The 26318-nt window shown below is 41.1% G+C and overlaps 1 protein-coding gene across 18 annotated transcripts; it reads right to left on the bottom strand.

The window, feature by feature from the left end:
• Nucleotides 1-489: 489 nt before the first annotated feature.
• Nucleotides 490-25557, bottom strand: LOC106607838 (uncharacterized). 18 transcript variants are annotated; one of them, XM_014205245.2, is made up of 12 exons: nt 25386-25557; nt 25056-25108; nt 24908-24941; nt 14209-14250; nt 13889-14013; nt 13630-13696; nt 13428-13498; nt 13179-13221; nt 12712-12909; nt 12409-12611; nt 12105-12128; nt 11647-11880 (listed from the first exon to the last, which is right to left on the bottom strand). In XM_014205245.2, the coding sequence occupies exons 2-12, from the start codon at nt 25065-25067 to the stop codon at nt 11761-11763; spliced, it is 939 nt and encodes a 312-aa protein (XP_014060720.1). In that variant the 5' UTR covers nt 25068-25108; nt 25386-25557; the 3' UTR covers nt 11647-11760. The 18 variants fall into 18 exon arrangements, with proteins under 18 accessions (XP_045576828.1, XP_014060720.1, XP_014060719.1 ...); XM_014205244.2 differs by having other exon boundaries at nt 25056-25113; nt 25386-25550; XM_045720868.1 differs by having other exon boundaries at nt 13889-13944; nt 25386-25536.
• Between the last annotated feature and the right edge of the window lie 761 nt (nt 25558-26318).

The raw sequence follows: 26318 nt of genomic DNA on the forward strand, positions 1-26318 counted from the left end.
TGGGTGCAGCTACGTTGTAAACTTTCATTCAGGCTAGGTTGTAACAACCTCATGATGGGTATAGGGAAAATGTAAGTATCACGTTGTAGCCTAAACCTATCGACGTTACATTGAGCTGGGTGAATGGAATATGAATGGAATATGCTGTAATAGAAATAAGGCATTGCTCATTGCAAAAAAAACTCCTCCCTCCTCATAAAAGGCACTGACCTCCACTGGTGTATAATCCAGTATCAGTCATCTTGATTCACAAGGCGAGTGTTTATATCATTGTCAGTGGAACAGCAACACCAACAGGCACAGGAGCTGAGCAGCAGATTCTTCTGCAAAGAGGGTAACATATGTGAATGTTTGTATGGAAAGCAATGAGAATGTATCTCTTGTGTCAACAATAAGTATCCACCAGTATTCAACTCTATCGCCATCATGTGGAATACAAGTGAAATGGCTTACCTTTGGTTGCATGTTATACCTCTTCAGAATCTTTTTGACTACTTTTCAATGCAATGACACTCCTATAGTTCCTGGCTCTCATGAAAGAGACAGTCCACTGTGAGTATTACATCCTCTCTGGTCACTAGTCTGCTACTGTCAGGTACAGTGTAGTCTGAGTCGAAGGTGTGATGCAGCACTACCAGAATGACAGGTTTACCAGCTGTCAAGAGATGGGGACAGACAAGAACAAGAAATCATTCAGGAAAACAGATAATTACAATCTACTTAGGTACAGAATTTTTGGGGTAAGGAGTGCAGTACATGTGGTTTGTAAGGAGTGTAGGTTGCAGTACATGTGGTTTGAAAGGAGTGAAAAATCTGATCAATCCCTACTATTGGGTTCAGATCGTTCAATTGCTCTTTAAGTATCAGCTCCTTAAATCTAGGACAAGCATTCATATTGATATCCTGGAATCTGCTGCAGTGCTACTTCAATATCAGTCCCAGCACGAGAGATGATGGAACAGAAAGCCAGGATGACATCATTCTCTTCCTTCGTCACTTCAGTTAAACCTCTTCCTGTAGTAAGACACCCTGTAAAGTCCTCATGAGACGTCCCAGTATTCGCAGTTGTTACAGTGAAGAATTTCACCTCTACAGAGATAAAGAACGTTTATTAGAGTAGTACTTATACTGTATCATGTATTACATCTGATCACATTGTACATAAAACTATGATGTTAATGTCATCTGGTCTCTTTCCCAGAAACACAAGTGTTCTCTCACCTTGGACCTCTGTGCAACATCCTCTCCAGAATCGCTTCTTTGTGTTGAGAGTATCAAGCACGGTATATATCAACTTCAAATATATGCCTCTGTTTTATGTAATAAGAACATTTTTTATTTACTTAATTACATAAACCATTTGGAAATATGGAGCAATCTAAAACGTTCACTTTCGTCAACTACAATAATAAGCAGTAGCCCACAGTAGCATAAGTTAAATGTAAGCCTACATATTTCATTATATTTACCCTGTAGCTTATTTTTCTTTTGCTTAGTTGGGGGTTGTTTTCAGTTATGTTGCAGAGCAGGATGTCAAGTAGGCAATTATTTATCACCCCGCCCTAATCTATGGATCACCCCTGGCCTGTCAATAAAATAAAAATACACATCAGTGCAATAACCTCCTTCATATCTCAACCGTTTGTAGCAGGAAGTTTGAATCCAAGCAGAGATGCCAACCAGTCAATTGCAACATTTGGATAAAGAGAAACATTAGGGAGGTAAAACTACAGTAGTCCATAAATGTTGCAGTAAGACTACAGTAGTCAGCAGACATTTTAGCCAAAGTGTCAGCAGGTCTAAACCAGTGGCAATTAAATACCCCTAGTCAATCTTCTGTCAGTGTCACTTGAATCCAAGCAGCGATACCAACCAGTCAATTGCAACATTGGGTTTGGATTATTCTACAATGTAGAAAATTGTAAAAATAAAGAAAAATGAGTAGGTGTGTCCAAACTTTTGACTGGTACTGTATAACACAATTGGATAGGGTCAAAGCAAGGTGTACATTTCATGGCTTACACCAGTAAACTCACCAGTAAACTCATGTCAGATCAGTGATTTCATAAAAAAAAGGAGAATGATGGGATTAATTTTTTACAAAATAATTCAAACATGTCACATCTCACAGGATGCCTCTGTACTCTTGCCCCAACACAGTTTGTGTGGATGCCCTCCATTCTATGACGAGAATGACTCCAAGCTCTTTGAGCAGATTCTGAAGGCTGAATATGAGTTTGACTCTCCTTACTGGGGCCATATCTCCAACTCGGGTACGGCAGTCCTCCACTCTCAGATGAAAGAGACATAAATCCAGTCCATTTCAGTATATATTACATTATGTTGCCAGTATTATTCCACCATGTCAGCGATTTCGTATTCTTGGAAATGGCTACCTGGGATTGGTATTTCTTTGAGAGTGTGCCAAACTGTCAGTGTGTGTATGGGATTACCCATTATGCACCCACTGGCCAAGGAACAATCATTGACAGAGTCACTGTGTGGGAGATCATTACTTAGAGAGCACCAGGGATCATTGTAGACAGAGAATTTAGAGACCTGCAGGACTGGTTCTAAGTCCAGGCAATGCCAGGCTGGAGTCTGGCCAGTGTTTTTACTGCAGTGAAGCTCCTTGTTGGTACCTGGGTTGAAGCGATAGTTTACCTCTCTTTGGCAAACTTTTGTCATATGGAAATTAACTTTTTTAAAACACCTGCTCTTTCCATGACATAGACTCACTAGGTGAATCCAGGTGACAGCTATTATCCCTTATTGACGTCACTTGTTAAACTACTTCAATCAGTGTAGATGAATGGGAGGAAACAGGTTAAATAATTATTTTTAATCCTTCAGATGGTGAATGGGCAAGACAAAAGATTTAGAGCTGAAATACACTACATTACCAAAAGTATGTGGAGACCTGCTCGTCGAACATCTCATTCCAAAATCATGGGCATTAATATGGAGTTGGTCCCCCCTTTGCTGCTATAACAGCCTCCACTCTTCTAAGAAGGCTTCCACTAGATGTTGGAACTTGCTTACATTTAGCCACGAGCATTAGTGAGCACGGGGACTAATGTTGAGGGATTAAACCTGGCTCGCAGTCGGTGTTCCATTTCATCCCAAAGGTGTTTGATGGAGTTGAGGTCAGGGCTTTGTGCAGGCCAGTCAAGTTCTCCCACACAGATCTCGACAAACCATTTCTGTATGGACCTTGCTTTGTGCAGAGGGGCATTGTCATGCTGAAACAGGAAAGGGCCTTCCCCAAACTGTTGCCACAAAGTTGGTTGCACAGAATCGTCTAGAATGTCATTGTATGTTGTAGTGTTAAGATTTCCCTTCACTGGAAATAAGTGCAGTGGTGAAAAAAGTACCAATTGTCATACTTGTGTACTTTTAGTTGCATTAATAGAAAATGACTCAAGTAAAAGTGAATGTCCCCCAGTAAAATCCTACATGAGTCAAAGTCTAAAAGTATTTGGTTTTAAATATACTTAAGTATCAAAGTAAATGTAATTGCTCAAATATATTAAGTATCAAAAGTAAAAGTATAAATCAATTCAAATTCCTTATATTAAGCAAACCAAACGGCACCATGATCTTATTTTTTTTATTTACAGATAGCCAAGGGCACACTCCAACACTCAGACGTCATTTACAAACGAAGCATGTGTTTGAGTTTGCCAGATTAGAGGCAGTAGGGATGACCAGGAATGTTCTCTTGATAAGTGTGTGAATTAGACCATTTTCCTGTCCTGCTAAGCATTCAAAATGTAACGAGTACATTTGGCTGTCAGGGGAAATGTATGGAGTAGAAAGTACATCATTTTCTTTAGGAATGTAGTAAAGTAAATGTCAAATATAAATAAAGTAAACTACTTAAGTAAAAATACTTGAAAGTACTACTTAAGTACTTTACATCACTAAGTGGCCTAGCCCGAACCATGAAAAACAGCCCCAGACCATTAATTCTCCTCCACCAAATTTTACAGTTGGCACTATGCATTCAGGCAGGTAGTGTTCTCCTGGCATCCGCCTAAAACCCAGATTAGTCTGTCAGACTACCAGATGGTGAAGCGTGATTCATCACTCCAGAGAACGTCTTTCCACTGCTCCAGAGTCCAATGGCTGTGAGCTTTACACCACTCCAGCCGACGCTTGGCATTGCCCATGGTTATCTTAGGCTTGTGTGCAGCTGCTCGGCCATGGAAACCCATTTCATGACGCTCCCGACGAACAGTTCTTGTCCTGATGTTGCTTCCAGAGGCAGTTTGGAACTCTGTAGTGAATGTTGCAACTGAGGAGAGACAATTTTTACACGCTACACGCTTCAGCACTTCGGCGGTGCCGCTCTGTGAGCTTGTGTGGCTTACCACTTCGCGGCTGAGCCGTTGTTTCCACTTCACAATAACAGCACTTACAGTTGATTGGGGCAGCTCTAGACGTGCAGAAATTTCACAAACTGACTTGTTTCAAAGGTGGCATCCTATGACGGTGCCATGTTAAGTCAATGAGCTCTTCAGTAAGGCCATTCTAGTGCCATTGTTTGTCTATGGAGATTGCATGGCTGTGTGCTCGATTTTATACATATGTCAACAACGGGTGTGGCTGAAATAGCCAAATCCACTAATTTTGAAGGGTTGTCCACATACTTTTGGCCATGTAGTGTATGTCACTTTTTTCGGCGAACCAACTAAATTCACATAAAATGTTATTTCTATGCTTCCCGTGTTTCAGTTTCGGTTTTTGCGTCTTTTACTTTTGGTTTTGTAAACCAGCTTCAAACAGCTGAAAGTACAATATTTTTGGTTATGCAAAATATATTTAACAGCGGTTTAGATGGTACATTTTAGCAACCAGGAAATGGCAGAAAGATTTCTGCATAGTGCATCTTTATGCTACAGAGTGGCGCAGCGGTCTAAGGCACTGCATCTCAGTGCTAGAGGCGTCACTACAGACCCTAGCCTCGTCTGGGTTAGGGGAGGGTTTGGCCAGGGTAGGCATTCATTGTATATAAGAATTTGTTCTTAACTGACTTGCCTAGTTAACGCTTAAGGATCGCCTAAAAAGACACCCAAATCTAACTGCCTGTAGCTCAGACCCTGAAGCAAGGATATGCATATTCTTGGTACCATTTTAAAGGAAACACTTTGAAGTTTGTGGTAATGTGAAAGGAATGTCGGAGAATATAACACATTAGATCTGGTAAAAGTGCAATTTAAATTTGCCACTAGATGGCAGCAGTGGTTGTGCAACGTTTTAGACTGATCTAATGAACCATTGCATTTCTGTTCAAGATTTTGTATCAAGACTGGCCAAATGTGCCTAATTTGTTTATTAATAATGTTTCAAGTTCAAAGCTGTGCACTCTCCTCAAACAACAGCATGGTATTCTTTCACTGTAATAGCTACTATAAATTGGACAGTGCCGTTAGATGAACAAGAATTTAAGCTTTCTGCCAATTTCAGATATGTCTATGTCCTGGGAAATGTTCTTGTTACTTACAACCTCATGCTAATCGCATTAGCCTACGTTAGCTCAACCGTCTCGTGGGGAGCCACCGATCCTGAAGAAGTTAAAGTTTAAATAAATATATTTTTTAAATAAAGTACCTTTGAACGGGGTATGGTAGTAGGTGCCAGGCGCACCGGTTTGTGTCAAGAACTGCAACTCTTCTGGGGTTTTCACACTCAACAGTTTCCTGTGTGTATCAAGAATGGTGCACCAGCCAACTCAACACAACTGTGGGAAGCATTGGAGTCAACATGGGCCAGCATCCCTGTGGAATATTTTCGACACCTTGTAGAGGCCATACCCCGACGAATTAAGGCTGTTCTGAGGGCGAAAGGTGTCAGGAGGGGGGTGCAACTCAATATTGTTTGGTATACTCAGTGTATATGTCATTAGGTAATCTACTGGCATTTAAACAAGATGTAAAAGACTGATGACTGGATATACTTAATCAGGAGTGGACAATCTTAGCTCCATTATTGAGTAGTCCATAATGTAATAGCTTTTTTTGTCCTTTCAAATGTAATAACGAGTCTCCTGGCCCATAGCGAGAGAGATATATATAGAAGGTGTAGTACCTCTGACACTCTGGTCCACACCAGTTTCCTGGCCAGCATCACAGTGATGAAGATAGCCAGGTGGTAGTCCACTGTGATGAGGGCCAAGAGGGCTGGGGCGTAGTGCAGTTAATGTGTGTGTTTGTAATGCAGTGTGAGTTGGCTAGGTGTCTGTAGCCTGGTCCCAGATGTGTGCTCTTGCCAACTCCATTGCTGTCATTGTCAAGCCAAACCGTTGGCATCACCATGAGTGACAAGGAATTGGCAGGATGGCACAAACAGACGGAGTCAGGATAAGGTCAGCCCAACTCCAGTCCTCCAGTACCCCCAACAGCCCTACTCCAGTCCTGCAGTACCCCCAACAGCCCTACTCCAGTCCTGCAGTACCCCAACAGCCCTACTCCTGTCCTGCAGTACCCCCAACAGCCCTACTCCTGTCCTGCAGTACCCCCAACAGCCCTACTCCTGTCCTGCAGTACCCCCAACAGCCCTACTCCAGTCCTGCAGTACCCCCCAACAGCCCTACTCCTGTCCTGCAGTACCCCCAACAGCCCTACTCCTGTCCTGCAGTACCCCCAACAGTACACATTCTTGTTTCCCCGGACAAGCACACCTGACTCAACTGATCATTAAGCCCTCAATGAGTTGAATCAAGTGAGTTTGTCCGGGGCTTCACCAAAAATGTTGGGGATACTTGAGAACTGGAGTTGGGAAACACTATCATCCAGAAGGTGAGGTCAGTACAGGTGCATCAAAGCTGGGACTGAGAGACTGAAAAACAGCTTCTGTCTCAAGGCCATCCGACTGTTAAATAGCCATCGCTAACCGGCATCGGCTAGTGATGGAGCAGGTTACGCAACCCTGCCCCATATACATAGACTTGGAATCACTGACCACTTTAATAATGAAACACTAGTCACTTAAATAATGTTTACATACTGCTTTACTCATCTCATGTATATACTGTATTCTATTCTACAGAATTTTAGTCAATGCCACTCCAACATTGCTCAATCTAATATTTGTATATTTCTTATTTTCTTTTACCTTTAGATTTTTCTGTATTGTTAGATACTACTGCACTGTTGAAGCTAGGAACACAAGCGTTTCGCTACACCCACAATAACATCTGCTAAATATGTGTATGTGACCAATAACATTTTTATTTTATTTGATACAATAGAGTTAGTGAGAGCCACACAATGGACACAACCACAAAACAAAGCAAGGTAGCTAGCTTGTAGGACTAGGCCAATACCTTGATTACTGAAGGAGCAGGGAAGGATGGAAAGGTGCCACCAGTGCCACACTCAACTTAGTAGAGCAAATTAACCTGGTCTCATAGACTAGACGTAACATAGTAAACATTGTTGAGGAAATCTCATTTCAAGGAGCATGCAGAGCTCATTATCCAGTTAATAAGAGTTTATTCAAGCAATTGCAAGGGAGATCACACTCAGGATAAATCAGAGAGGAAACTCAAAGTTAGAGTCGGACACAGTCATTATATACTTCTTCTTACACAAAGAGCTGCTTGCTTCTCCTAAATGGGTGTCAAGCTTACATGAGAGATAATGGATACTTGGCTCCACTTCCTTGAAGCATTGTACACAAGTTCTCACAGACTATATGTCTAAGAGAGGGGACTGATGAGTTCCTAAAAGCCTATTTAGCTGCAAGAAGATTTCAACCTTGAGCTAGGCCTCTGGTTCCCAAAGAGATAAGGAGCCAGTACCAAATAACTCCTTTGTGCGCCGTGAGAAGAGGAACACAAGACAGCCATGGAAAGTTACCAGTTGAATAGCACTAGACAACTCAACAGTGGCTATTTAAGCATGTAAATCTTGGTGGGGCAAACTCAAAAAATATGTTTTAGATGCATGCCAGCAAAGCCACTACACAACACTAAACAATACATTCATTGGACTATAAAGGTAAAACATGGTGCCCATAAACTGTTAGAGCCTAAATAAAGCTGTCCCAAAAACAGTCCCAACACCTTTCCACTGTTACACCTGGTTGGTGGAGTGCTGCAGATATGGTTGTCCTTCTGGAAGTTTCTTCCATCTCCACAGAGGAACTTTAGAGCTCTGTCAGAGTGACCGTCAGGTTCTTGGTCACCTCCCTGACCAAGGCCCTTCTCCCCTGATTGCTCAGTTTGGCCCTTTGGCCAGCTCTAGGAAGAGCCTTGGTGGTTCCAAACTTCTTAATTTAATTTAAGAATTATGGAGGCCGCAAGGCACAACAGAGGGTAGTGCGTACGGCCCAGTACTTCTCTGGGGCCAAGCTTCCTGCCATCCAGGACCTCTATACTAGGCATGTCAGAGGAAGGCCCTAAAAATTGTCAGACTACAGCCACCCTAGTCATAGACTGTTCTCTCTGCTACAGCACGGCAAGCGGCACCGGAGCGCCAAGTCTAGATTCAAAAGGCTTCTTAACAGCTTCTACCCCCAAGCCATAAGACTCCTGAACAGCTCATCAAATGGCTACCCAGACTATTTGCATTGTCCAACCACCCCCCATCTTTTACGCTGCTGCTACTCTCTATGCATAGTCAATCACTTTAACTCTACCTACATGTACAGTTGAAATCGGAAGTTTACATACACCTTAGCCAAATACATTTAAACTCAGTTTTTCACAATTCCTGACATTTAATCCTAGTAACAATTCCCCGTCTTAGGTATGTTAGGATCACCAGTTTATTTTAAGAATGTGAAAAGTCCGAATAATAGTTGAGAATTATTTATTTCAGCTTTTATTTCTTTCATCACATTCCCAGTGTATTTGGTAGCATTGCCTTTAATGTTGGGGCTCGGGGGCAGTATTGAGACATTTTGAAAAAAATATGTGCCCATTTTTAACTGCCTCCTACACCAACTCAGAAGCTAGGATATGCATATTATTAACACATTCGGATAGAAAACACTCTGAATTTTCTAAAACAGTTTGAATGGTGTCTGTAAGTATAACAAAACTCATATTGCAGGCAAAAACCTGTGAAAAATAGATCCAAAAAAAATGTGAATTTTGTGACTGTACTATTTAGTGTCATTGTTTTATAGATACCATAGTGAGAAAGGATTCATTTCGCAACACCTACGGCTTCCACTAGATGTCAACGATCTTTATAAAGTTGTTTGAAGCGTCTATGATAAACAGAGAGCAAATTAGAATCCAAGGAAGTTGACATATCATCACTTCATTTTTTTGCGCCTGCGCATAAATCTGAGAAACGTGAGTTTTGTCTTCATTGTTTATCTAGACATAGGATAGGTTGTGTGAAAATATTACTGATGTTTAACGTTAAAAATGGACCAAAAGATTAATGCTAAACAACATTTGACATGTTTGAACGAACATAAATAGATTATTTACTAGGTTTTTTAGCTTTTCGGCGTGATTTTACAGTTTCCCCACCACGTTTTGTGGGAGCATAATGAACGCTAAGTACTTGGTGTTATTTGGACATAAATTATGAACTTTGTCAAAAGAAACCACATTTGTTCCGGACCTGGGATGCCTTCCGGACCTGGGATGCCTGCCTTCTGATGGAGATAATCAAAGGTAAGGGGATATTTACAATGTTATTATCGATTTTAGATGATGCTAACTGTATAGCATAGCCTGTTGTTCTTAGCATAGCACCCCGTTTATTGCAAAATGTGATTTCCCAGTAAAGTTATTTTGAGATCTGGCCATTCGGTAGCAATTACGAGATGATAATATATTATTCTTTGAATGACAATATTATAATTTACCAATGTTTTCGAATAGTAATTTTGTTATGTTCACCGGAAGCATTTCAGAGAAGAAAAAATCTGAATTTCACGCTACTGTAAAATGCTGTTTTTGGATATAAATATGAACTTGATGGAACAAAAAATGCATGTATTGTATAACATAATGTCCTAGGAGTGTCATCTGATGGAGATTGACAAAAGTTAGTGCATAATTCAAGCTGGTTTCTGCTTTTGGTGACGCCTGACCTTGAATTGAAAATGGATGTTTGTACTTTTGTGGCTATGTACTGTCCTAACATAATCTAACTTTATGCTTTTGCCGTAAAGCCTCTTTGAAAATCGAACAATGTGGTTAGATTAAGGAGATGTTTATCATTTAAATTGTGTAAAATAGTTGATTGTTTGAGAAATTGAAATTATTAGATTTTTGATGTTTTGAATTTCCAGCCTTGTTAGCAATCCCGGCTCGGGGTTCATTGCTAACCTGTAGCCCCAACAGGTTAAATTGTTTAACTTGGGTCAAACGTTTCGGGTAGCCTTCCACAAGCTTCCCACAATAAGTTGGGTGAACTTTGGCCCATTCCTCCTGACAGAGCTGGTGTAACTGAGTCAGGTTTGTAGGCCTCCTTGCTAGCACACACTTTTTCAGTTCTGCCCACACATTTTCTATAGGATTGAGGTCAGGGCTTGGATGGCCACTCCAATACCTTGACTTTGTTGTCCTTAAGCCATTTTGCCACAACTTTGAAGGAAGTATGCTTGGGGTCATTGTCCGTTTGGAAGACCTATTTGCGACCAAGCTTTAACTTCCTGACTGATGTCTTGATGTTGCATCAATATAGCTATATAATTTTCCTCCCTCATGATGCCATCTATTTTGTAAAGTGCACCAGTCCCTCCTGCAGAAAAGCACCCCCACAACATGATGCTGCCACCCCCATGCTTCACGGTTGGGATGGTGTTCTCCGGCTTGCAAGCCTCCCCCTTTTTCCTCCAAACATAACGATGGTCATTATGGCTAGGTTATGTGGATATAGGACTCGTTTTACTGTGGATATAGATACTTTTGCACCAGTTACCTCCAACATCTTCACAAGGTCCTTTGCTGTTGTTCTGGGATTGATTTTCACTTTTCACACCAAAGTACGTTCATCTCTAGGAGACAGAACGCGTCTCCTTTCTGAGCGGTATGACGGCTGCGTGGTTCCGTGGTGTATATACTTGTGTACTATTGTTTGTACAGATGAACGTGGTACCTTCAGGCGTTTGGAAATTGCTCCCAAAGATGAATCAGACTTGTGGAGGTCTACAATTTTTTTTCTGAGATCTTAGCTGATTTTCCCATGACGTCAAGCAAAGAGGCATTGAGTTTGAAGGTAGGCCTTGAAACATCCACAGGTACACCTCCAATTGACTCAAATGATGTCAATTAGCCTATCAGAAGCTTCTAAAGCCATGACATCGTTTTCTGGAATTTTCCAAGCTGTTTAAATGCACAGTCAGCTTATTGTTGTAAAAATGACTTGTGTCATGCACAAAGTAGATGTACTAACCGACTTGCAAAAACGATAGTTTGTTAACAAGAAATTTGTGGAGTGGTTGAAAAATGAGTTTTAATGACTCCAACCTAAGTGTATGTAAACTTCTGACTTCAACTGTATCTCTTTTACGTAACACTTCCCCCCCTTTTTTTTTTACTGCAGTGTTGATTGAGGGCTTTTAAGTATGCATTTCACTGTAAGGTTTACACCTGTTGTATTCGGCGCATGTGACATAAGATTTTATTTCATTTTATAATTTGTGTTGGTGTTGGTGGGAAAGATGACAAAGCAATTCGCTGGTCCTCTATGTTCCTTTAATTTTTTTCAAGGTTATCACATTGGAAAATTGATATCTGATGTGAAATACAACTGGCACTCCCCCTACAGCTGTTTAATTAACGTAGATTTATGTATAAATTGGAAACGTTTTATTGCAAAAAGTTAAGGATATTTCTCTAATCCTTCTATAAGAAGTGTAAATGCCCCAGCCTACACCAATAACACCGCAGATCCAGAGAATCTTCCTCTGGAGAAAGATAAGAAAATCATGTATTAGAAAGATGCCAAATAAGTTGAGTTTTATATCTGCACTACTTATCTAGGCCTACATCTGTATATTAGTTTCACTTTCAGGACAAACATTTTAGGAATCATGAACATACAGAACACATTTCTCAAAGAAAGTTATATTAAAATGGGTCAATACAGTATGTTATTTAGAAATGTGTAATTTACAAAAAATGGACATACCAGTCTGGCCCACTGATCTTTGTTCTGTAAAAAACAAACAAAGACAAAAAGGACATGTTTTCACAGTACATCGTCAACTCCTATTTGCTTTCCTTCTTCATTTAGCTTGCTCTGCATAATGTAACCTATGGAATAGTCCCAAAAGTCTGAACCCCACCCACACAGATTTTCCATCCTCCACAATGAAGGCATTGCTTTTACAATAGCACATTTAATAATAAAATGTTTTTGGTGTCAGATCTCTGTTTTTGAATGTGTATTGTATTTAATAGTAAGTTGTTTACTGACAAGAATAAGAAACTACCTTTGGCTGTATTTCTGGCCTGTCCAGAATCTTTCTAATTGCTTCTTTATTGCGAGGACACTCCAGTAGTCCTTTGCTCTCATGGAAGAGACAGTCCACTGTGAGTATTACATCCTCTCTGGTCACTAGTCTGCTACTGTCAGGTACAGTGTAGTCTGAGTTGAAGGTGTGATGCAGCACTACCAGAATGGCTGGTTTACCAGCTGTCAAGAGAGAGGGGATAACAGTAACAATAATCACGTAAACATACCTGATTAATGAATCATTAACGTTTTGACAATGTTCTTCATGGATATTGATTACCTGGAATCTGCTGCAGTGCTGCTTCAACATCAGTCCCAGCACGAGAGACAATGGGACAGAATGCCAGGATGACATCACTCTCCTCTAGTGACGTCACTTCAGTTAAGTGTCTTTTGGCAGCGAGACGATTAATTAATTCCTTATGAGACCCCAGAGTATTCCCAGTCATAACAGTGAAGAATTTGTCCATCGTCGACCCTATAGAGATACAGGAAATGTCTGAGGTAAACTAGAGAGGATTGTCAGATCTTTAAGCCCTGCTCACTCTGATCAACCCACAAGTATTCACGTCAGTGGATGAACCCTCAGCCTATTCCATGATAACCACTTTTAACATGGTTTCATGGATATTGATTACCTTGAAGGGAACACCCTGCTTGACAGTAGATAACCGTTTCAAAAGGCCCTATGACACCGATTTGTTCTGCAACATATTATATTAATGTTACATTTACAACAGTACTTACTTGTTTGATAGTCCTGCTGCAACAGAAAGAAAAGTTTAGTTTCCTTTGAAAAAATAATAGAAAAGACCCTGTGTTAATTGTTGGGGGAAATATTCATTTCAAAAGTCCAACATAATCGCCATAAGCAGACTGTTATATGTCATTCAATGTGATTTCTAATGTCTATGAGTTATGAGGAACTCTATTAGTTATCAAACATCAACAGAATGCCTAGAAGAAAATGGTCATAGCTGTAGCCTTCATGCCAACCTGTTTAGGTTGCCTTGTATTCACAGAGTTTTTGGGACCTGGAGGACGTTCGTCAGCATCGTTAACAGCATCTAAAAATCAATAGAAAAAAACAGCAGTGAGTGAGCACTGAATGACAATGACAAGAAAATGCAGCATTTAGCAGGTATTGGATGACAATGCATAGCCCAAATAAAGTGTCCCTATTAATCACTTTAGATACCTGCAGGTGTTTGTGCTGCAGCTGGGCGGGGCTGGTTGGTTATCTCTGGAGCAGTAGTCCTATTTTTCTAGAAAGGAGATGTTGAGACTTTATTGGTCCAGAACATTCTACATGTTTTCCTATGTCAAATTCCAATGTGAAGGCACATTGTCAAAGACTTTATTACCTATGGAAAAACGATTAATGACATAACTCCAACAACTAACATCCACAGCACCTCTTAGAAAATGTTAATCATTAGCTGTAGCCTGTAACCTACCTCTTTAGTTTTGCTTTCATGTTCAACATTCTTGGGGGATGTGGGATGGTTTCCATCTGCTCTTGAGAGGTTGTGAAATACAGTGTTGTCGTTAGTAGTCTCATCAGTAGCCTCATTAGTCGCATCTAAAAACAATAGTTAGTAATCCGGAATCTGTGGACCACTTGGTTTGCAAGAGAAAAAGTTACAATACATCATCTGGAATGTATCATTAATTGAAGTGACCATTAAACAGCAGGAAATCTTACTGGTTGGAGCTTTAATGACAATGCAGAGCCTAAATAAAGTGTGAAAATATATCCTCTACATGGTCACTGTACCTTCAAGTGTTGCAGCAACTGGGGAGGGCTGACTAGTCTCTTCTGGAATAGTGGGCAAATTAGTTAGCAACAGCAAGCTAGCTAAATAGGCCAAATTAGCTAGCAAGTGCAAGCTAGCTAAATTGCCATAAACATTTAACGCTTTTCGACCTGTCCCCAAATTAATGTAATTGGTTCAGACTTTGTTTTGGTATTTTAACCTGCGTGTTGTGATCGCATTTGGTGTGGGGGGACAAAATAAATGTATGCACGATGGCGCACGCGCGCAGCCGGTTTGGGTTCCGTAACACGGAACTTGCTGTTGCTAGCTTGCTGTTGCTAGCTAATTTGTAGCGGGATATAAACATTGAGTTGTTATTTTACCCGAAATGCACATGGTCCTCTACTCCGACAATTAATCCACACATAAAGCGGTCAACTGAATCGTTTCTAGTCATCTCTCCTCCTTCTAGGCTTTTTCTTCTCTTGACTTTATATTGCGATTGGCAACTTTCATAAATTAGGTGCACTACTGCCACCGACCTCGTTCATATTTCAGTCACCCACGTGGGTATAACCAATGAGGAGATGGCATGTGGGTACCTGCATCTATAAACCAATGAGGAGATGGGAGAGGCAGGACTTGCAGCGCGATCTAAGTCAGAAATAGAACTGACTTCTATTTTAGCCCTTGGCAACAGATGCTCGTTGGCGCAAGGCAGTGTGGGTGCAATAATTGAATAACAGATTTCAAGATTTATTTTGCAATGCTCGCGCATGTGACGCGAGCGGTGTAGTCAGGGTTTAAGAGAGGTAGGAAGATGGTGAGCTTGAGTCGATTTTAAAAAAATTCGGAAAAAGGGAGATGGTTTGTTAAAGAATAATGGTAGAAAGTTTAACCAGAGTGAGCTGAAGACAGGAGGAGAAATGGAAGTGAATGAGGGCAAAGTATCAGAGGTGGTAGGTGTGGTGACGTTCTCGGTGTCCGAGGCTTGCATCGAGGGTCAGGATAAAGATGACTCTGACAGTAGGAGTGAAGTTTTTGGAAAAAGTGGACCCTTGCCTTTTGGCTGATCCATTTGTGGTTTCAAGGTGGGTGAAAACAGAGTTGGTTACTGTGGAATCGGTTAGGGTAACCAGAGGTGGTCTTGTGATAATTGTTTGTGTTTCTGTCAGAGGGAGAAGGCGCTCTGCATTAAATGAATGGGGCAAGTATTTGAAATGTTTCGCTCTCAAGAAAAGGGCGCCATTGAAAGGAGTGATTACTGGGGTAGCAGTGGTGTTAGTGATGCTCGTTGTTTGGTGAGACGAAGACAGGCTCGTGAGAGTGGTTTAACAGAAGAGTCATTTTTAGGGATGCACCGATATTACATTTTTGCCTGATACCGATATTTTCCTTGCCCCCAAAAAACGATACCGATATTTAAAATGTTTGCGGCCTTAAGCATTCTAGTACAGTTAAATAGTTGGAACACACCACACACACACACACACACACACACACACACACACACACACTGACCAAAAAGTAATTTTGTTGGCATTTACGTAAGTCCCATTACCAGTAAAACATAATCAAAACCTATTTATTTCACTTATTTGATGTACTGTTTCATTGTTCATTTGCTCAGTCTCAACCAAGATTTCATCATACATGTCAAGCAGTAAAGTTTCAGTTCTGTCTGTCTGTGGCCTCTCTTCCTCGGTGCGCACTATTACTGTGTCTGTTTCCATCTTGTCCAGCTGTGTCTAACATTTCACGTAAACCCTGTTTCTTGTCTGCATCGAAGTAGCGGTCCTTGTACCTAGCATCAAGCATGGTGGTGACACAGTAAAGAGGCTCAGAGAGAATGCCACCGAATCGCTTTTTCACATCCTCTTGTAGAGTACGTTTGCAAGTTTTAACCCCACGTTCTGTGTCAGCAGTTTTGTCGAGAAAGCGTTTCAATGCCATGACAGAGGGTATCACGTCTGCTGCAGACGCAGTTGATGAGCTTATTTCTTGAGTCAGTTGTTCGAATGGAGCTAGGAGTGTGTTCATGTTTCAAACATGTTCTCAAATGCCATTGAAATGGAAGCAGCGGTATGAGAACCAGCACATTCTTGAGCATGCAATACGGCTTTCCTCAGTACGAAATCCTCGTTGACCCACTGTGCTGTCAGACTCAACACGCTCATGGGGCTGACATCGCTGATCTAAATGTCAGTCGTGAAGCTAATAGCAGTGACGCCCATAGGAAGTAGCTCATGGATGTGCATTTCAACAATACTGTGTAACTCCGGTAGGGCAACATCTGAAAACTAGCACCTACTTGGTAGTGTGTACTGGGACTCGAGGTAGTCGACCAGTCGGCGAAAGCCAACATCATCCATGACAGAGAACGGTTGATTGTCAAGGGCAATGAATTCCATTATCTCGGCGTTAATGGATTTCGCCTTTGAGTTGTCTCGCTGAAATGTTCTTACTCTTTCAAATGACTGCTCGACTTGAACTTGTTTAGTTGTTGGAAGTGTGTGCTTAGTATTTTTCTGCCTTCCTGTGTGGCGCTGTATTTTTCGTGGCGTCATTACGTCATCTACCTACGTTATATAGGTATGCACATCAGCTTTGACATCAGTTTTGCACATTGCCGTTAAACTAGACATCGGGCTGATGTTGGCATTTTTAGATAATATTGTCCGATTCCGATATGCTTACCAATATATTGTGCATCCCTAGTCATTGTCTGTTCTTTTGAATTTTAATGTCGAGTCTCTGCCCGACAAAGTGATGCTAGGATATATAAGTTATCCTGTAAGTGCTTTTGTACCGAATACATGTTGTTGTTACAGGTGTCAAGCTTATGGGCATGTGGCAGCAGTGTGTAGGAGGGAGGTTCCTAGGTGTGAGAAGTGTGCAGAAGGGCATGAGACAAAGGAATGTGTAGCATTGGGTAAAGTAGTGGTATGTGTTGTGGTAGACCAGGGGGTTTGGTCAAGACATTTACACAGATCAGACACGGACAGAGTTGGATTAGCACGGTTTCAAGGGTGTTTATTTAAATAACAAACGAAAAGAATAGGTCTTAGCTCTGTCAGGGAGGGGGCTGTCGTCAGTGCAACATATGTCTCCCTTCTAGATAGGGCATCCAAGTTTCCATGCTTCGCCCCTGAGCTGTGTACAACAGAAAAAGTGAAGCGTTGAAGGTACAAGAACCACCTGGTGACCTGATCGATTGTGTCTGTGACCAGGGTGAAGTGGGTACCCAACAGGTAATACTTGAGAATGTCTAGCTTCCACTTCACCGCTAGACAATCTTTCTCGACAAGGGTACTTTTTCTTTCTGGGTATCAGCTTTCGGCTTATGTACATGATGGGAAGCTCCTCCCCATCGTGTACCTGGGACAGGACGGCCCCTAGTGCCGTGTTGCATGCGTCCATCTTGACCAACATCGGCACCTGGAAATCGAGCGTTACGAGCATCGGATGGAGCAGAGAATTTAGCCCGTCCAATTCACTGTTTTCGGGAGCCGGTCCCCGGTTAGATCAGTAAGGGGGAGGCTATAGCCGCAAAGCTGGGGATAAATTGGCTGTAGTATCCCGCCAGTCCCAGGAAGGACTTGACCTGTGTCTTGATGCGTGGAATGGGCCAGTCATGTACCACGTGGACCTTCCTCTCCTGGGGCTTGAGATTCCCCTGTCTGATCAAATGCCCCAGGTACTCCACCTCCTCGAACCCTAGTTTGCATTTCTTTGGGTTTGCTGTCAACCCGGCTTGCCTGAGTGCGTCCAGCACCGCCTGCAGGCGCGTCAGGTGATCTTCCCAACCTTGGCTGTGGATGATGATATCATCCAAATAGGCCGCTGCGTAATGTTGGTGAGGTCTAAGTACTTTGTCCATCAGGCACTGGAACGTGGGCAGGGCTCCATGGAGACTGAATGGTAGCATCTGGTACTGATATAATCCGTCCGGTGTCGAAAACGCCGTCTTCTTCCGGGAGGAAGCTGCCAACAGTACCTGCCAATATCCTTTGGTCAGGTCGAGGGTGCTGATGTACCAGGCCTTTCCCAATCGGTCAATGAGCTCGTCCACCCTCGGCATTGGGTAGGCGTCAAAATCGTAACAGAAGCGCAGGCTACCGTCCGGTTTAGGCACCAACACGACCTCCAGTCGTGGAACAGTTGGGTCCGATGGGCCAGGCTGTACCCGTACTGGCTGAGTATCTCCCGTTTGAGACCGTCGTAGTTAGCCGCCTGTTCGTTGCTAAGGTCCCAATACGCATTTTGGGCGTTCCCAGAGAGGAACGGGGAGAGCAGACTTGCCCACTTCAGCCTTGGCCATCCTTCCCGTAGCGCTGTCTGTTTAAACGTGCAGAGATATGTTTCAATTAGAGGTTGACCGATTAATCGGAATGGCCGATTTAATTAGGGCCGATTTTCACATTCTCATAACAATCGGTAATCGGTATTTTTGGCCACCGATTTGCCGATTTTTATAATTTTTTCTTTTATTGTTTTTTAAAAATTATTATATAATAATTTATTTATTATTATTATTATTAAAAATATATATATATATAATTTTTTATAATTTTTTATTATTCTATATATATTATTTTTTTAAAAATTTTAAATTATTATATATATATTATTATTTTTTTTTTTAATTATTATATATATATAATTTTTTTATTATTATTTTTATTTTTTAATTTATTTATAAAAAAAAAAAAAGTAACCTTTATTTAACTAGGCAAGTCAGTTAAGAACACATTCTTATTTTCAATGACGGCCTAGGAACGGTGGGTTAACTGCCTTGTTCAGGGGCAGAACGACAGATTTTTACCTTGTCAGCTTGGGGACACAACCTTACGTTAACTAGCCCAACGCTCTAACCACCTGCTTTACGTTGCCAAGGTAAGTTGCTAGCTAGCATTAAACTTATCTTATATATAAAAAAAAACAATCAATCAAAAACACTAGTTAACTACACATGGTTGTTATTACTAGTTTATCTAGCCTGTCCTGCTTTGCATATAATCGATGTGGTGCGCATTCGCGAAAAAGGACTGTCTTTGCTCCGACGTGTACCTAACCATAAACATCAATGTCTTTCTTAAAATCAATACACAAGTATATAAACCTGCATATTTAGTTAATATTGACTGCTAACATGAATTTCTTTTAACTAGGGAAAATGTGTCACTTCTCTTGCAAACAGAGTCAGGATATATGCAGCAGTTTGGGCCGCCTGGCTTGTTGCGAACTGTGAAGACTATTTCTTCCTAACAAAGACAGCCGACTTCACCAAACGGGGGATGATTTAACAAAAGCGCATTTGCGAAAAAAACACAATCGTTGCACGACTGTACCTAACCATAAACATCAATGCCTTTCTTAAAATCAATACACAAAGTATATATTTTTAAACCTGCATATTTAGCTAAAAGAAATCCAGGTTAGCAGGCAATATTAACCAGGTGAAATTGTGTCAGTTCTCTTGCGTTCGTTGCACACAGAATCAGGGTATACAGAATCTGGCTCGTTGTGAACTAATTTGCCAGAATTTTACAGAACTATGAAATAACATTGTAGGTTGTGCGACGTAACAGGAATATTTAGACTTATGGATGCCATCCTTTAGATAAAATACGGAACGGTTCCGTATGTCACTGAAAGAATGTTTTCGAGATGATAGATCATTAATATGGTCAAATCCGGAAACTAAGGTTTATTATATTATAGTTAAGTCTATGATTTGATATTTGATAGAGCAGTCTGACTGAGCGGTGGTAGGCAGCAGCAGGCTCGTAATAGTCAAAGATATATGGTTTAGAGAGAAATAGTCGACGCGTCATAATTCCTGTAATAACTTGCGGCTGAACTTGAAAGGGGTTCCTTCGTTATTTTACCGTTTATGTCTTCCATAGAGAATGTCTTGATCTACTTCAAATAAGGTCTGTGTTTTGTGCTTAAACCGCCTCGGCGTTTTGATACCCGTGTAAATCTCACTAGGTAACGTTTGTCAACATATTTTCATAAATCCACTCTACAAAAAAATGTATCTTCGCTTATATTGATCAGAGTTATATCCTATGGATATCTACACAGTTATAAAATTGGTAAGGTGGTGTAAGCCTAAACCAAACACAGACCTTATTTTAAGTTAATCTAAAAATATCCTATGGAATAAATGAAGGAACCGCTTTTTGGATTTTGCTAGAAGGTGTCATGGGAATTGTGACTTGCACTTTGGTAGTCAATTCTTACCATGCCCATTATTAAAATAGGATTTCCTGCATATAGAAATTACAGTTTTTGTTTTCAGCATTCATCACAGGTAACTTAAACTCTATTTTTATTATTCTCCTAAGCAGACTCTTCAGTATCGTTGTCACTTCAGAGCTGTGTGTGTGTATGTATGTATGTATGTATGTATGTATGTATGTGTGTGTGTGTGTGTGTGTGTGTGTATATATATACATACACACACACACACACACACACACACACAAATAATATCATAATAATAAAGCGGCCGATTAATCGGTATCGGCTTTTTTGGGCCTCCAATAATCGGTATCAGCGTTGAAAAATCATAATCGGTCGACCTCTAGTTTCAATGTCGTCGTCTTCCTTTAGCTTGATTAAATGATGCAGACATTTTGTAGCCGTTGTTCCTCCAGCATTCGTTCCTGAACCGCCTGTTGTGCTTGTTGGTCCCAGATGAACTGAGATATCAAATCGTCCATGCTGATGATGCGTAAACGTCAACCCTGATCTGACCACGTTATCCGACTTGCCCGCATTCTCCACCACTTGTGGCAGACCAGGGGGTTTGGTCAAGATGTTTACACAGATCAGACACCGACATATTTGGATTAGCTCGGTTTCAAAGGTGTTTATTTAAATAACAAACTAAAAGAAAATAATAGGTCTCCTCCAGGATACTGTCTTCTGGGCTTCGGGGTCTTGCTGTATCTTGGGGGGAACAAAACTGAGCTCCCTCCGTTATCTCTGGACGCGACTATGGGAGTAACCTCTCTTTCCCCCAGTATTTGATCCCCTGCTGATTTTGTATGTTTGCCCACTTACAAAGAAATGATCAGTCTATAATTTTAATAGTAGGTTTATTTGAACAGTGAGAGACAGAATAATTACAAAAAAATCCAGAAAAACGCATGTCAAAAATGTTATAAAATGATTTGCATTTTAATGAGGGAAATAAGTATTTGACCCCTCTGCAAAACATGACTTAGTACTTGGTGGCAAAGCCCTTGTTGGCAATCAGAGGTCAGACGTTTCTTGTAGTTGGCCACCAGGTTTGCACACATCTCAGGAGGGATTTTGTCCCACTCCTCTTTGCAGATCTTCTCCAAGTCATTAAGGTTGAGGCTGACGTTTGGCAACTCGAACCTTCAGCTCCCTCCACAGATTTTCTATGGGATTAAGGTCTGGAGACTGGCTAGGCCACTCCAGAACCTTAATTTGCTTGTTCTTGAACCACTCCTTTGTTGCCTTGGCCGTGTGTTTTGGGTCATTGTCATGCTGGAATAGCCATCCACGACCCATTTTCAATGCCCTGGCTGAGGGAAGGAGGTTCTCACCCAAGATTTGACGGTACATGGCCCCGTCCATCGTCCCTTTGATGCGGTGAAGTTGTCCTGTCCCCTTAGCAGAAAAACACCCCCAAAGCATACTGTTTCCACCTCCATGTTTGACGGTGGAGATGGTGTTCTTGGGGTCATAAGCAGCATTCCTCCTCCTCCTCCTCCAAACACGGCGAGTTGAGTTGATGTCAAAGAGCTCCATTTTGGTCTCATCTGACCACAACACTTTCACCAGTTGTCCTATGAGTCATTCAGATGTTCATTTGCAAACTTCAGATGGGCATGTATATGCATTCTTGAGCAGGGGGACCTTGCGGGCGCTGCAGGATTTCAGTCCTTCACGGCGTAGTGTGTTAACAATTGTTTTCTTGGTGACTATGGTCCCAGCTGCCTTGATCATTGACAAGATCCTCCCGTGTAGTTCTGGGCTGATTCCTCATCGTTCTCATGATCATTGCAACTCCACGAGGTGAGATCTTGCATGGAGCCCCAGGCCGAGGGATATTGACAGTTCTTTTGTGTTTTTTCCATTTGTGAATAATCGCACCAAATGTTGTCACCTTCTCACCAAGCTGCTTGGTGATGGTCTTGTAGTCCATTCCAGCCTTGTGTAGGTCTACAATCTTGGCCTTGACATCCTTGGATAGCTCTTTGGTCTTGGCCATGGTGGAGAGTTTGGAATCTGATTGATTGCTTCTGTGGACAGGTGTCTTTTTTACAGGTAACAAGCTGCGGTTAGGAGCGTGCTCCTAATCTTAGCTCGTTACCTGTATAAAAGACACCTGGGAGCCAGAAATCTTTCTGATTGAGAGGGGGTCAAATACTTATTTCCATCATTAAAATGCAAATCAATTTATAATATTTTTGACATGCGGATTTCTGGATATTTTTGTTGTTATTCAGTCTCTCACTGTTCAAATAAACCTACCATTACAATTATAGACTGATCCTTTCTTTGTCAGTGGGCAAATGTACAAAATCAGCAGGGGATCAAATACTTTTTTCCCCCACTGTAAGTGTAGTGTTAGATGGTAGGGTATTTGTTTATTTATTTCAAGCGAAGTATAAGGGAGTAGTACTCCAGTCTTGTACGTGGCGATAATGCAACATATCGGATGCCAACCGCCATTGAACCTCATTGAAGAAGATGGAGGGGCCTTTTATACCTAACAAGATGGCTGGTGTGGTGATATTGATGGTTTGACAGCACCGGTGGTTTGTTTATATAGCCAGAAAGGATAACTAAAGTAGCAGGTTAGCAGAATGAATGTGGCAGGTTAGGATAATTAACGTGGCAGGTAGGAGAATGAGGTTAAGGTTAGGAAAATGGTTAGGGTTACTATAAGCTCCACTCCGTTGATCTATGTGCATGCGTGTATGTGGGTGGAGTGGGATTTTTTGAAGTAGTGGACACCTTTTGCTAACATGATATGCTCACCGGTCCAACTCCCATTCACATGGGGGCGAAAGCAAAGTTTAGTATTTTTCTTTTCATTTTATGAAAACAAGGAAGAGTCACCTTCCTTTGATAGTAACTAGCTTAGCTGGCAGCCTGGCTAAAAACATAGGAAGCTACCTAGCCTTTTTAGCTTCCCATGTCTTAATCAGATTTAGCCAGTGTAACATAAAACATTATCCCAGTTTGATATGCTGCAAGTGTATTCTTTTCTATATCAGCTAAAAATAGGACGTTATGTTTTGGTCACAAAGGAAAAAAAAATCACATGGCTTTTATCCCATAGAAACAGAAGTAAAAAATGAAGTTAAATGTAAGTATGTTTTTAGAAGTGTCTGTTCGATATCTGAGAGATATAAGAAAGCTCTGAATTTCGTACATTTTTTACAGTGGAATTACCCTGTGTCTGGGCTCGTCTCCATCGTGCCCTCTGCCTCGGCGATGATGGCAGTATTATCAGCGACACCTTTCTTTTAACTAAAGAAATGCGTTCATTTCTGTAATTTTTTCTGTCAAAATTTGATTTTCAATGAAAGTCACGTTTGCAATCATATCGTGTGAAACAATGCACGGGCCTGCAGCACGGTCATGGCTAAAAGGGATCCAGCTTTTGTCATTTTTTTATTTTAGCTAACCCTAACCTTAACCTAATATTCCTAACCTTCTACGTTAATTCTCCTAACCTGCTACGAAAAGTAAATTCTGACATTTGTTTAAAAAATATATTTTAAATATTCCCAGCTCATGAGGCCCCTTGATGATGTGAAGCCTGAGGCAGTTGCCTAACATGCTGACCACAACGCTCGCGTCATGTGCACGAGTGTTGCAAAATAAATGTACACAAACATGTTATTCAATCATTGCACCCACACTGCACGCGAGCGTCTGCGTGGCCAGGCGCTAAAATAGAAATAGGTTATATTTGTGACGCTCAACAAGCTGCAATTCCGGCCTCTCCCATCTCCTCGTTGGTGTTTAGGAGCATATACCCAAATGGGTGATTGAAAGATGAACTGACGTCTACGCTCCAGTCAGTTGTAGTAATGCAAAGTTGGTTGCCAACCTCCATATAAAGTCCAAAGAAGTAAAAAAAGAATTCCTGAGGAAGGAGGAGAGTTGACGTCGGAGTAGAGGACCTTGTGCATTTCAAGTAAAATAACAACCCAATGTTTATATCCCAGGACAAATTAGCTAGCAACAGCAAGCTAGCTAGCTAAATTGCCATAAATGTTTAATGCTTTTTGACCTGTCCCCAAATTAATATAATTGGTTTAGAGTTTGTTTTGATATTTCAACCTGCGTGTCCTGATCGTGTCTGGTGTGGGGGTACAAAAAAGCGCATGCATGCGCACGCGCGCGTCAGATTTGGTCAGCATGTAATGGTAAGTCCGCCACCGCTGCCACGTTAATTCTCCTAACCTGCTACTTCAGTCATTATAACCTGCTATGTAAACAAACCACCTGTGCCAACAAACCATCAGTATCACCACATTGGCCACCCATTTTTAAATAGGATATAAAATCCATCTGTAAATTCCTGTGGAAGGCTACGTGCTGAAACAGTAAAGAAACACTTTTATCAACTTCCACTATCCTCCAAGTGTTTCTGGATTCCCTCTTTGCATTAATAAGGTACGATTGTGAAGGTGTCACATGCATAGTCATTTAGCTTACCTTGGGGTGCATCTGCAGGTGGCAGATAGTTTACCTTGGAAAGAGAAATACATAGGTCTACTTTAATAAGTGCTGGTTCGAAAAATTATTCAAAGTAAACATTTATCTGGTTATTATTAATGATATATATTTTTTGTACTATTCTTACCTTGTTGCTCATTTTCAATTTTAGTTGACGCTGCAGAGCCTCACAAAGATTATCTGATCTTCAATGTAATACGAAAGCAGATGCGTGAGAACACAAGCAAGACGCTGAAATTACAGTTTGTCCTAAACAGTGTGCACTACCGCAGAACATCAAGGTGCATACCGAACTTCTAAATGTTGTCAACAATGAGCCCACCAAGATAGACAAACCAATAACAATTGTAACATTGCATTCACGAAAAGAGATTCAATGATAGAATGAATGAATTCTTATAATAAGAAAGTGAAACTAAAAGGGTCAGTATATCACGTGGATTTACATTATACTAACCCAGCAGACTTCTATAAAAAATTATAAATCCATACTGTATATATACGTAGTAGAGTTAAAATGGTTATTCCAGCAAACTTCAAATTATTAGAATAGTACACAACGCAGAACAGAACAATCAGGTTGAGGGTCAGTGGCCAAAACCCGCGAACAGGAATATTCCAAGTTCAGACAGAAGGGGGGAGTCAGATCGCTATGATCGCCAGGAACTTTACTTTTGGTTTCTAATTTTAATTGTTGCGCTACTGGTGATGCCTTTTGATGTTAGGTAGGCAGCTGCAGTAGCTGAATGATGTTAACATCTTCGGGTTGTATTTCATTAAATGTATTTTATTTTATCTGGGTGCTTACGTCACCTACTAACACCCTGGTACTACCCGTAGCTCCCGTTCTCCTCAGTCTGAGAAAACACTGAGAGAGAAAGGTATGGGTTGCAGATTACTCCTTTGTAGAAGTCCGTAACGTGAAATAAATAAAACCTCCCAAGGTTAATGCTGTAGATATTGTTATAAGGGAGTGTGAGACTATTGAAACATGTAACTTTCAGAGTTTTATTGTTATTAATGTAGTTTACAGAGTGCTAAAAGTGTTGCTAGCTAGCATGCCTTTCTGTGATGCAGACGGCAAGCTGACTAGTGATGGTGTTGCATTATGGGATATGTAGTTTTGGCCCTCTAAGGTCTGAATGGGATAAAGGCGATTTCACGTTGTAACTTGTTTGTGTTGCAGTGTTTTTGTACATGAGTTGTTGTATTTTGGTACTGTCGACACTGAAAGCACCTAGCAATGTATTGGGGATGTGAGACAGGATATGTGTTTTACCTTTCTTCATGCTCCTGTGTAGAACAACTTGTCAGGTGGTGCATTGGAGACTGTTCCTGTCCTGTCTTTTCACAATACTATTGCAGATCAACATAAAAACCTAAAAGACAG

Source organism: Salmo salar, chromosome ssa06 (assembly GCF_905237065.1).
Source record: "Salmo salar chromosome ssa06, Ssal_v3.1, whole genome shotgun sequence".
Taxonomy (NCBI): domain Eukaryota; kingdom Metazoa; phylum Chordata; class Actinopteri; order Salmoniformes; family Salmonidae; genus Salmo; species Salmo salar.